Below are 13,975 nucleotides of genomic sequence, written 5' to 3'. Positions count from 1 at the left end.
GTTGGCTCTGTCTACCCCGCAAGGGATATAGACGTGACTATATGTATGTATGTATAAAGCGCCCACCGACTACCCTCCGAAACCCTTGGCACATAACCCCTATTGAATGATGATGACACATCCAATCCAATTATATTTCTCACGCTGTACAAAATATCTACACAAGTGAGTGTGATAACTACTATTATATTACTTCTGTGCATAGCAAGAAATAACTTTAGATAACTTAAGAAATAACTAGTTAAATTCTTGCTTAATACTGCCACTTAATCGAATACCAGTAAGCACTAACAATTACACAACTTGCATCTTGTAAATCGGGTCAGAACGCCGATACCAAGCTTTGTATATACTTGTTCAACACTGACATATATTGAAAAAGTCACTGGACAGAAATTTATTCTTTTCGACGTCTCATGTAACAAGACTGCTGGAAAATTAACTCTTCCTATTCTACTCCTTTTGTCTGCCAAAAAATCTACTCGTAAATGGTATTTTTTTTATTTACATGAAAACCTAACCTAAATAAAACTTTTATTTTGAGTTAAGTGATCATCAGTGGGTGTTATTGGTCAGAAAAATGAACTTCAGAAGCATCTAATTGGAGGAATATTTGTACTATAATAATGTCTCTCTTTTTGACATTAAGATCTTCATAATTTATGTTTACTTCCATCTTGTTTCTTACAAACTCTGGCCAAATCTATTGTTTACTATAGTGAAGTGCTTCGTTCGTCACTCGATAAAATTAAATCATTCCAGCAATTTAAAATTAAAATGTCTACGTCAACATAGTATGACACATTCGATTATTATCTCCTACCGTGATGTGTATTGCTTCGTCATAGTAAACCAGTTTGCGTAGTGAATCTGTGTACACGTATAACATTATCATATAATGTCTGGTGTAGTCTAGACAATGTACAAACTGATATTAGTTTTCTCTACAAATACAGTTAAAATCTAAATACTTATACAAAAGACGACATTGACTGACTAACATATCAACGGCATACGATGTCGTAAAATGCGACTAAGGGCAAGGCTAACAAATTAAGGATCCACTTATAGGCTATGGGCTAGCCACCTGTCACTGATTGAATCTCAATTTCATCAATAAGGCATACAGCTGAACGTGGCCGAGCATCTATTCAAGACGTTGGCACTGTCTACCTCGCAAGGGATAGACGTGATATGTATGTATGCATATAACAAACACAAGTGCAAGGAACTATTTAAATCATCATCATTTCCGCACATCCGCAATCCATACCACTCACCATTTCCTTGTTGCAACTAAGTACTTAAAAACATAAAATTGTACTGATGAATGACTAATGAATGTACGTACATACAAATATATACGTACATATGTACATTCATTGGTACAATTTATATATTTAACTCAAAACAGCCAGTTTATAAACCTTTAAGTAATAATGTCTGTATGAATAGGTAGACAAATCCCGGGTATATATAACGCAAATTGGGAATTGAAATGAAAGGCGATTTGGAATTACACTAATTTCTTGCTGAAAATTCCAAAATTGTACAAAACTTTGAGTGATCAGTTACTTCATCTTTTTTTCTATCGACTAAATAAGCGGTAACTTTCCGTTAACAAAAATGTAAAATATCAATTTAATTCACTATGAACGCAAGCCAAGCGCGAGTCGGACTTAATAAATATTGGTTTTCTGTACATTTTTTACTTTATTACTGGGTTTTTTATATAATTTCCTTCTCTCTCTCTTTCTCTCTTTCTGTCTCTATCATGTAAGTGAGCTAAAGGGATAATATACCTGTATCGTGTTAAAGGAAACTAAAACTTTTGATACTATGTTTCGCAAAAATTTGGCATAATCCAAAAATTGTTTTATTAACCTCATATTATTATCTTCAAAGACCTATTAAGCGATAAACCCCTAGGTTATGTTGGACAAAAATTAAAATTATATAGATTGAAGATAGATGAAAAATAAAATGGCTGTGATATGACAGAAAAAGGGGTACCTTTTTTTTGCTACGGTACCCTAAAATGAAGTTATAATTGAAGCCAAAGGCAGGATGTGGAAATCAGGCTGATTTAAAATTAGTTTTGAAGAAGCTTGCAAAAAATTCTTTGCGTCATAGTGTTTTTTATTCAATTTGCTATTTCGCCAACTCATCGGTACGTCGTCTAATTTTTTTTTTTAAAAAAGATTACTCCTGTTTATTTTAAACTGATAATTGAAGAACACGTTTCTTATTTTGTTCATTTGTTAAGGTCCGTTAAGCAGTTAATATTTTTAAGATAGTTTTTGAATAAGTAAATAACGTACGTCGAAAGATTTGAGATTTCTGACATTTTAGAACACTGGCCAACCATAGATTTTTATGCGCACCATCCTTCCAATTAAATGTACCAAAAATTGCCACATCATGATATGTACGGCGTAGTTATATAAAGAAGAAAAATTTGTATTAATATGTCAGTCAGTCAAAATCTTTTTTTATATATTTTGGTGATAAGTGAAAGAGGGATAAAATCAAATGACATATAATGAAAAATGAAAACAATACAACATATTAAACGGTATTTACTCAGTAATCACACACTTTGTCAATGCGATGTACAGCCAACAGCCAGACAATCTACCCGAATTCAGTGCAAATTCGCCTCTATTACCGCGCCATAGAATTCCGAGTGGGGTAACTTGACATGCAGTTGACTGTACGTTGCATTCTGCAGCCGTTGCGCATTTAAGGTTACAATTATTGCACATTATTCTGACCCACTTACATTCTAATAAACAATCTAATTAATTTGTTATGGTTACACATCTTAAAGTCAAATTAAAGGGCTTTGTTTGTTAACTGCGAGTACCTATTATTTATTACGATTGTTATCAATTTCACAAGAGAGAAAAAGTATTGTGTATTTATTAAAATAGTAGTTAAGTGGGAGTTGTGAGTAACGTGGCTAGGGTTCCGTACATTCATTCATTCATTCATATAATAACGTCTATATCGCTTGCGGGATAGACAGAGCCAACAGTCTTGAAAAACTGTAAGGTCACGCTCAGCTGTTTGGCTAAATGACAGAATTGAAATTCAAATAGTGACAGGTTGCTAGCCCATCGCCTAAATTGAAAATCCCAAGTTTATAAGCCTATCCCGGTGTTATCGTAAAAGGCTACTAAGGGATAGGCTATAAGCCTAACCCTACTTAGACATCCATGGGAAAGAGATGGAGTGATCCTATTCTTTTTTATATTTGTGCCGGAAACCTCACGGCAAGGTTCCGTACATTGAACATTATATCTTTAAATATTGCTTCATAACGGTTATTGTATTTAACATACTTTAATGCCCAATGTTTTTTACATTTCTTAATGACGGATTGGTTACCTGTCACTTTATACATTAAAATACAATGTCGTAAAAGGCGACTTAAGGGAAGACTAATAAACTAAGGATCCTTCTTGTAGGCGATCGGGTCGCAACCTATCACTGCTTATTTGAATCTCAATTCTATTATAAAGCCATAAAGCTGAACATGGCCTTTCAGTCTCTACATACAAGACCGCTGGCTCTGTCTACCTCGCAATGATAAAGACGTGAGTATATGTATGTAGATAAAAAAAGTTTATTTCAAGCGATATTAAAAATGAAAATCTTATATTAAATACTTTAATCATTAGACCGTAAGGAAAATACATAATTATATTTGCGTAAAAATTAAACAAACATCCGCATTTTAGTTACATTAATACGATATAATTAATGTTTAATCGCATGTGGTTTGTAGATAAAAATAAGTTTATTTATTTACTATAAGAGGTCATGTAATAGGATCAAGTAATTGATTATTAATGGCAATTTGATTTGAAATGCTATTTTAGAGATAAACTTGATGAAAACAAAAACAATTATATATATAAATTAGTTTTTAATATTTCACCATCGAAAATTACTGATCCGGGTTAAATATTTCAGTTTTAACAGTTGATGCCTGCTTGTCACGAATCCGGCTTTGATGATTGAATATGATGAAGTTTAATTACTTTTGTGTTTTAGTGCCGTGTGGTTCCCGGCACCAATACAAAAAAGAATAGGACCACTCCATCTCTTTCCCATGGATGTCGTAAAAGGCGACTAAGGGATAGGCTTACAAACTTGGGATTCTTTTTTAGGCGATGGGCTAGCAACCTGTCACTATTTGAATCTCAATTCTATCATTAAACCAAGCAAAAATTTACTTTTATACACACACATTCACGCATTTATACGTGCGCAAGCGTCGGTGGCTGGATCGGTAAGGTGCCCGGTTAATATGAATAATGCGCAGAAAAGGCACAGGTTCAAATCCCACATCAGCCATGTAATAATGACTATTTTCGAAGTTATGTACATTAGTTTAAATACAAACCGATGCTCTAACAGTGAGAATTGTAAGGAAACCTGCACATTCAGGCAATTGGATGTGTAACCATGATCGATGCAATACGGGTTGGTTATCCTGCAAAGGTTGCGGAGGTCAGATGGGAGTCGCTTCATGTAAATCTACCTTCAATCAATCAAGGATCCATGGTCCAAAGCATACCCCGGGCTCTTCTCCTGAGTGGTGAGGATGCAACCGGGACTAAAGCCAGGAGGAAGAAGACCATTTGTTACCAAAAAAATGAACTTACCTCGTGTCAATATTCTCGTAAGTATGAATCATGAAATCATGTGTCAGTTTATAGCCCATTGAGTATGCTAAGACAATGATACTATAACACGAGTACAGTCGACATAGTGCTTACATTATCTGTGTATTTATAATGTAAAGTGACGTCTGAAACCGAAGTTCGTTGTCGCTCAACTCAAAAACCTATCGTTTTGCAATAAAGCTACAAGTTAGTATAGTTACGAGTATTCCCTATTGCAAAAACGCGCGTATAGGATATAAAAGTTTTATTATAAACTAGCTATTGCCCGCAACTGCGTCTGCGCCTTTAAAAATTAGTCTATGTGCTTTCTCAGTGTCAACTCAATCTTTGTACCAAATTTTATCAAAATCGCTTTTGTGGTTAGGGCGTTACAGACAAACAGAGCAACTTTCGCATTTATAGTAAAAGTAGGCATTTATTGTACAGATAATAATTTTCACAAAGTTTTTTTAACAAGTTTACAAACCGTTCATTTCATTTAATCGCGTTAGATTTTTCTATGTGTTATTACATCAAAGAGTCATTAACGCCATAATAATACATACATACATACATATAATCACGTCTATATTCCTTGCGGGCTAGACAGAGCAAACAGTCTTGAAAAGACTGATATGCCACGTTCAGCTATTTGGCTTTAAGATAGAATTGAGATTCAAATAGTGACAGGTTGCTAGCCCATCGCCTAAAAGAAGAATCCCAAGTTTATAAGCCTACCCCTTATTCGCCTTTTACGACATCCATGGGAGAGAGATTAAGTGATCCTATTATTTTTTCCATTGGTGCCGGGAACTACATGGCACATATACACTCGTAAATATGACAAAAACGGACAGACAGAAGGGCATATGTTGCATTTTATATTGCTAAGGTCATTACGTTGCGACCGCTACTTTCCGGGTGGAAGGCCTTCCATATATGTATATTCACGAAAATTTGGCTCCGAACACAAATCTAACTAATTGTTACTAGATAAAGAACAGTGTTGAGCAGAGAAAGGTGTGTCTTGCCATGAGTTGGTATTCGATTCAGATACAATTCAATACCATTACTCTATATTGACCACATACAAATTACAAAAAAAAACCTTTTATAAATAATTAAGCGAAAGGCGACTTATAGCTGTCAGACATGGGGTTGGTTTGGTACAATTATTCAATTATCTGTGACTCTTCAAAAGAGAAAGATTTATGAATAAGTTTCAGTACAATAACGCTTTTAGGATGCTGCTGGGGCTGCCTCGCTTCTGCAGCGCTTCAGGGATGTTTGCAGATGCCCGTGTAAATTGTTTTTACACTGTGATGCGCAAGCGGTGTGCGTCCCTGGTGCGCAGGGTGCGGGAGAGCGACAACAGCATCCTGCGCATGATTGCAGCCAGGCTGGATTGCGTCTACGTAAACCACTGCTGTAATGTATCTGGGGGGACAGTGCAGGGGTGGTCTGCGCAGTAATTAATTGTAGAATTTTAATTTTATTTTAATTTTTATTTTTTATTTATGCCTACTAACATAGTTATAAGTATACTAACATAATGAGTCTGGTTACTTGAATAAATAATTTTTCATTCATTCATTCATTCATAAGTCCTTGAATGCTGAGTCTTAGTTGTTATTTAGAAAGTAAGGCAGAAATTCGGAGTAATACTCTTCTCTCAAAACTCACGTTATATCCCTTGCGTGATAGACTGACCCGAAAGTCTGATAGCTTTTTGGCTTAATGTTAGAATTAAGATTAACATAGTAACATACATACAGCCTTAAATAAGAATCCCAAGTTATTAAGCCTATCCCTTTGTCGCCTTTTACGACATCCATGGGAAAGAGATGGAGTGGTCCTTTTATTTTTTCTACTGGTGCATGGAACCACACGGCACCATACTCTTAACATTTAATATTTTATTGTATATCGCGCAAAAATTTTACAAAATGACTTCCAGCCAACCTCATCGAACTCAATACATCGACAAACAAAATAAAAACTCAAGAAGTTCAAATGCTTTATAAATATGACATCGACAAAAAACCGGATTCCGAACACAATATTTTCAATTAAAAACTCGATCACATCTATGACGTTTGTGTTTTTTTTTTTATAAAAACAAAAAAGAAGTATTCATATTATCTAGCGGAACCACGAACTTTGTGCCGATTAGCTGAGAATACATATGAAAGTGGGAAAGATCGTATTTTGTACCATAACCGGTTCACGAAGAACAAAGCATGATATACTGGTTCAAATCCTAGCATGACCACGTTCTAATTACTCTTTTCTGAGTTATGTTCATACATACATACATACATAAAAATCACGCCTCTTTCCCGGAGGGGTAGGCAGAGACTACTTCTTTCCACTTGCCACGATCTCTGCATACTTCCTTCGCTTCATCCACATTCTTAACTCTCTTCATGCAAGCTCGGCGGTTTCGGGTACTTTTGACCTGCCCCTTTATCAGGATGTCCTTAATTTGATCAAGATACGTTCGTCTAGGTCTTCCCATTCCGACCTTTGCCTCCACACTCTCCTTGTATATCTGCTTAGTCAACCTGTTTTCATTCATCCTCTCCACATGACCGAACCATCTCAATATACCCTTTTCTATTCCTGTAACTACATCTTCTTTCACATCACAACGCAACTGAGTTATGTAGGTACATTTATTGTCAACCGCAAACCGGTCAAAGCGCCGGTGGTCGAATCGGTAAGGTGCCCGGTTAAAACGCGTGTTGCGCATGAAGTCACCGGTTCGAATCCCACCGCGGCCATGTTTCAATGACTCTTTTCTAAGTTATGTTCATTAGTTTGATTACCAACCGATACTCTTACGGTGAGGGAAAACATCGTGAGGAAACCTTCATATTCAAGCAACTGGATATGTAACCATATGGTCCAATACGGGTTAGGTTTCCCTGCAAAGGTTGCTGAGGTCAGACGGGAGTCGCTTTGTGTAAAAATCTGACTCACCCAATCCAGGAACCATGGTCAAGGGTTTACCCCGGGCTCCCCTTCAGAGTGGTGAGGATGCAACTGGGACTAAAGCTAAGAGGAAGAAGATTCGCGCATTTATATACATAGGGACATGATACACAGAAGACACGTTTACCTTGATGGCTTAATAATAAAATTGATACAAATTTGAAAGTGACATGCGACTAGTAGGTCAGAAGAAGTAAGAAGAATTGTTTATAATTAATCAGAAAAGTACTAATAATAAATATACCTAATTAAATAATTTAAGTAAGAAGACGATATATATTTAACCACGTTCAGGAAACACGTCGCGGGGAAACCTTTTTTACCATCTTATATGGGTAGGTTCCCCTACAATGATTGCGTATCTATTAAATGGGCGTCTCTTCGGGTGAAACCTGACTTAAACAATTGAGTGTCATGGTCAAACGCGGACCCCGGGTCCGTCTCCAGAGAGGTGAGGATGCAACCTGGAATTACGCCATACCTGGAATTACGCCGCCATAATTTGACCACTCTTAATATCCGAGGGAACGATAAGGCATTTAAGTTTAGTGGGAAGGTGTGAGTGTCTGTTCTGTATAACTTTTATCAATTCTGTGATTTTTTAAATGGCCTCTTTATGCAAGTTAGGTTATTTACATGTTAGTCACGTATATTAATGTTGTGTGTGCTCTTGAAATAAACAAAGAATTGTTCTCCAAGTAAGAGGGGCAATATAATATATTTTTAGTTCTGCGAAAACAAATTAGGGTACCTAAGGTAAGGTATGTTTCATCTCCCTTTGATCCAAAAATTTAACCTTTCAATAAAAAATCAGGTATGAAATATTCTCTCTTTCACTGAGTGAATGATATTATTTTTAGAACAAACAAAAATAGCTACTGTTATTTACATATTATTTTTATTAAATTCTAGGAAAAAGCAAAGTCTTTCCGAGTTAACGTAAAATTAATTAAACAAGAGCAGAACCCATTTCGTTTATCGTTAAACCTTTTGATTAATAATGAAAGTTTTAATTTACAATTTCATTCCATTACAAGTTCGGAAAACTGACCAAAGCATCGGTAATTCTGTTGGAAACAATTATAATTTGGCACTATACCACGCTACAGAGAATCGATAACACAGAAATGAAACACTCTACCTTAATATATCTACAAGTCTACGATTAGATTATATAAAGGACGATGCTAACTGACTGGCATATCAACGCACAGTATAGGCCAAACTGCTGAACTAGAAATGTCAAATTACGTATATAGATCCCTTATATACGAGGAATGAATACCTGGAGTTTCTGCGCAAACGGAGACGAGCTGGATTTTTTGTTTTACATGGACAAAGCCGCGGGCGTACATTGGTAATTTTCTAAATACACCGCACATTAAAATTTATTTGATAATTGAAAATCTTGTATGTCCAGTCTAAACCTCAAAGTTCAACAAGTTTTAATATAATTACAATTTCCATCAATTAAATAGTTTAATATTTTAAAGTATTGCATATACTGCACTTGAATTTTTGGTCACAAAATTAACAGAAATGTGTTTAATTATAGGTACAGGTTAAGCCAGTTCTAACCAGCTCATTGAAGAGGCTAGTCAACATGCACGATGAATTTCAATTTGACATCAGAATACTCACAATTATCAACCATCTTCTACAGGAAAATAATTTTGGGAAAATATGAGAAAAACAAATTTTCTCAGACGTGAGACCCAGCTAGATAGCTGTTTGCCCTCTTTAGAGCCTTTTTGAAAATGGAAGTATATTCCTCGTTAAACAGTAGGTATAGAATATATATACCATGCTGGTAACACTTCTGTAACTCTACGCTTTATGACCACGCCAAACAGCCCGCACTATATCATCGGAGTTTCGCGACAAAAGCTTTAACCACAATAAAGCTCAATTGATTGTTCTGTGGTCACTGGGTTCAAATATTCATAAGATCATATATTGATCGGTATTATTGAGTGTATTGGTGATTTAGATTCTAAAGGTTTTCCTTTTAAAAGGACGAGTCTTCAATGTTTTTCCCTACGCACTTTGAGATTTAATTCACGCTAGCTAAGAAATAAAATACGTCAGCAACCTCACTGTTAACTTATAATGTAATTAATTTAAACGTTTGATGTTAATAATATATATATATTATTAACATTTAAACTCGCTATGGCGTATATAATTATTACACTATTGTATCAAAAGGCGAAGAGAAACACTTTAGTAACCAAATCTTATATTTGAATTACTTCTATCTAATAAACATTTTGAACTTACTCTGCAAAGCGAATCTCTTGTTCAACAAGAGACCGTCCAAAAACTTGTATCCCTGCTCCCTGCATGCTCTCTCCTTCACTCTTGCCACAGCAGAAGTCAACGACAGAAGATCACTTGCTAACACAACCGACGACGCGTAATCTGGTGACTTCTCCACCGGCGGCTCCTCAGGGTCTTTCCTGCCCTCTTCATAAGCATACGACCCTGCATTATCACTCACATCCGTATCCCTCACTAATTTAGTCAAATTCCTCACAATGTCATTATCAAACCCAAAATTAGCCGCTGTGCGATTTAGTAAGCCTAGTTCGCGAGTGTCTAATGTCCTGTTAGAGTCTAAAAGTGAGGCTAGTCGTTGTAAAACTTTACTATCTATATTTACGTTAGTTTGTGCCGCGGCGAACGTGCACGCAAATGTCAGGATTGCGGCGCAGAGCATTGTAAAGGCGTGCGCGCGCGCCGCTTCTGTACGCAAACTGAATGAGGCTTTACTCGGTAAGGAGCTAACCTTCTGAGTGACCAGTAGGTTGACCACGTTTGTTATATATCTGATTAAAGTCTCATGTTGGTATAGGTTAGTTTATGAGTTCATTATAATGTACACATTTGTCACATTAGATCCGATTTTGTGGTTTTACCGAAAACCTTAGGCGCAGGAAATGTAATAGGAAGATCCATGTTTAAGAACATTATTTGCATAACCAGTTAGACCGTTTGTGGGGAAGGTGCTACGAATAAGCTTCTTAATCATACAAGATGGTTTAAATGAAAAATAGTAATTATTAGGATGGAAAATCCTTTCTTAGTCACTTAGTGTAAAAATTCTGAAGAAAATGAGGTAATTTGCTTTACCATGTGCATTTAAGTTTATTCTAGATAACTTTATTATTTATTGTTATCAAAAAAGTCACTCTCATTATAGCTTACTCCAGGACATCAATTCTGTCATCATTTCATTAAGTCTGAAAAAATATTAGGCCAATAAGTATGGTGTCGGTAGGCTCAGTAGAACAGTTTTTGTCATTCAGTAATCTATACCACAATTTAAATGCACTTATTTTCTGGAGAATTCGATCTTTTCAAACTAGCTGTTACCTGGTACTGCGTATGCGCGGAAATTTCTACAAATATCTTGCAATGTTTTTATTTATTTACTTACAAACCTACATACAATCACGTCTTTACCCATTATGGGGTAGACAGAGCCAACAGTCTCGAAAGGACTGAAAGGCCACGTTCAGCTGTAAGTATGACCCCATGATGGAATTTTAATAGAGAAGAAAATAGTTTTACCAGTCTTTTCCTTGATTGACTTTTACAATTTGCACGGGAAGAGAAAATGCTGTTTTATTTATTCAAAACGTAGGTTATCTACGTTTTGAAACACAAAAACAGGTAAAATATCCGTTTTTACGTTCAAGCATGGTCACTGCGCAATCAGATTTCCGCGGCCATTTTTTTATTATAATCACGCATTGTTTTGGAGTTTGGAATACTTAATCACACAACAGATCAGTCAATTTAGTATGAAAACTTGTTACCTATTACTTCTGGTAACTTTATGAGTACCTAAAATTTTGTTTAAAATAAGATTAGCTCACGCTAAGCGTTCCCCTGGAAATTTGCTAAAATCCATTTTAAATGTAAATTTTTCGTTTTCTAAGCTAAGCTTGTGAAGAACTACTGCTGTTCCGCTTTTTATAAGGACGTAAAACGGGACAGCGATAGTTTTTCAAGCGAAAAACGGCGTTGCGAATTAATAGTATATTTTTTATAAAATTGTACGTAGGTTTTATATAATTTGTGTTCTAAATAAATATTTTTATTGCTTATAAATTTTTCGCTGCAACTACCAAATCTTTACCCGCTCAGCATACTTTCCTTTAGAATGGTTGGTTATAGGACGATGATCCTATAAACCCAGATTGAGTTACGATCTACAAGCGTTGTCATATCTGTTACGTCCAATCATCAGATTGGTGCTCACGTACTTGTCATAAAAAATATTTACCTAAGTAAGAATCGTTAGAATAGAATAGATTTATTTTCAAAATTGGATACAAGGTATCACTTATTGACGTCACAACACTTATATCTAATTATAACTTCTACCGCTTCCAAAGCGCATGTGTGGAGAAGCGGCGGAACAAACTACACTGCAGTATTTTCACCGGACGTCAATTTAAAAATATAGATCTCGTAAATCGTGGACAAATGAACATTGTACGTTGAGATCCCAACCAAGTTCTTATAACAAAAATCTGTAACTCAATTAGGGACGAGCTCAAAAGATACATTATAAATTAGTATCGATAAATACTTGTAGCGAAAGATATTGCAATTAAGCGGTCAAGGAGTGACGCCCATGCGACCTGCATACCTACTCACTCTATAGAGAAGATTTTACTAATGTATGGATTTTATAATTTTGACGACGCAGCGGTAATACACTTGTCTGTGACACCTAAATTATATAAAAGAAACCGTGGTTCCTCATGGGTGTACCGCCTCTTTTAAGCTTTTGGTTATAAGAGAAAGGTTGGAAACTATGTTTCTAGATAAATTTATATTGTTTGTTTTAGATTTAAGCCCAAGAAAAGAAAACGACTAGAGAAAAAATAAATTCTTTTTTTTTAATTTTTTAGCTACATTAGTTGCCTTGAGATGTTAATCCTAATTGAATAATTTGTTGTTTTTATTATATTGATGACCGCTTACAAAATAATTAAAAAGGAAATGTTTCTCTGCTCCAATGCATAGCAGTACTTAATAGGTGCTCATTCAAGAAGAAATAACAAAAATACATAAGTAATCCTAATATAAACTCATTTGTTTCCAATTATTTGCGTTAATCATGGATTTGTTCTTTTTAATTTGGAATTTATATTTTACCAGCCTTATCCGCCCATATAGGAAGCATCGCGACCTCCAGTGTCGGCGGACGTTGTTATTTTGCGCATAGAATCGAACCTTGAACCTCCTTAACCCATGCCGATTCAATTATAATTACCGATGATTTCGTTATTATTATTTTTTTGCCGTTCCGATGTCTATATTTCTTGTTGTGCCCAAAGGTTTTTTGCGTTTTTGTATTTTTTGTTGCAAGAGTGCAAATGATAGTGAGGATTAACGTAGTCTCCAAACGGCATTGCATGAAAGCGAAACAGCTGGTGAACGGTAGTTTATAATGCTGATGTTCAAAAGTATAAAGTTTTATATGTATCTATCAACAAATAATATTTACTCAGATTTTTTGTCCATGTTTAAATTTAAATGTTTAAATAAAAAAAAAAACATTCTTTTATTTTTCGGTGAGCATCGATTCAAAAATAACTTTTCAAATAGAAGGATCGCTAATCGCTATCCCTTGGCCAAGCAAACCACTACACCGCGGACGAGATGAAAGGGCTTGTATCTCGTTAGTTACCACAAGAATATTCCTAAATTAACTGGCTGTCAAGTGGGAAGACCACGGCGTCTTTCGGGAATAATAAACTGCCCTTTGAGATGCCCTTCTGAAGGTTTAAAGTACGTGACTCTAATATTGTAATCAGCAATTTGAGCGCTGGTATTGGGGATTGAACTGGGTAAAGACATTTTATGACTATAAATGTCTTAATTACATACTGACCTCCAGCGACATTAATACATCTGATACCCGAAGGGGTAGGCAGAGACTACATTTTTCCACTTGCCACATATCAGCATCGGTCATCCATAGTAATCTTTTGATGCCGGCTTTATTTTAGGTACCAGTTCCCGTAACATGGAACGCGCCATGCCGTTTTCATAATGTGAAACGGGACAGCGATAGTTCTTCGCGCGATAAAACAGAGACGCGCGTGCGCATGCTACGGAGGCAGAACGTCCCCGATTTAATCAAGATTTTATCAAAGTACTACTACAATTTACTCAGATATTCTTTAAACTCATGCCATGACATTTTTATTTAGAAATGTTCAATTATTATATTTTGTGATGGAAAATACGCAAATTTCGTGTCAAATATAAATGTAATTGTAAAATTA

The 13,975-nt window shown here is 35.6% G+C and overlaps 1 protein-coding gene across 1 annotated transcript in view; it reads right to left on the bottom strand.

Annotated features, from left to right (window-relative positions):
• LOC106134551 (nose resistant to fluoxetine protein 6) overlaps window positions 1-10,389 on the bottom strand; it is a 28,701-nt gene extending 18,312 nt beyond the window's left edge. Inside the window, exon 1 of the mRNA XM_013334636.2 lies at window positions 9,948-10,389. Coding sequence (XP_013190090.2) covers window positions 9,948-10,386 — 439 coding nt within the window. The 5' untranslated portion in view covers window positions 10,387-10,389. The remainder of the gene's footprint in view (window positions 1-9,947) is intronic.
• Between the last annotated feature and the right edge of the window lie 3,586 nt (window positions 10,390-13,975).

This window comes from Amyelois transitella, chromosome 6 (genome assembly GCF_032362555.1).
Source record: "Amyelois transitella isolate CPQ chromosome 6, ilAmyTran1.1, whole genome shotgun sequence".
Classification (NCBI taxonomy): Eukaryota; Metazoa; Arthropoda; class Insecta; order Lepidoptera; family Pyralidae; genus Amyelois; species Amyelois transitella.
The sequence above is the reverse complement of the archived record's forward strand: the minus strand, read 5'-3'. Positions and strand labels throughout refer to the sequence as shown.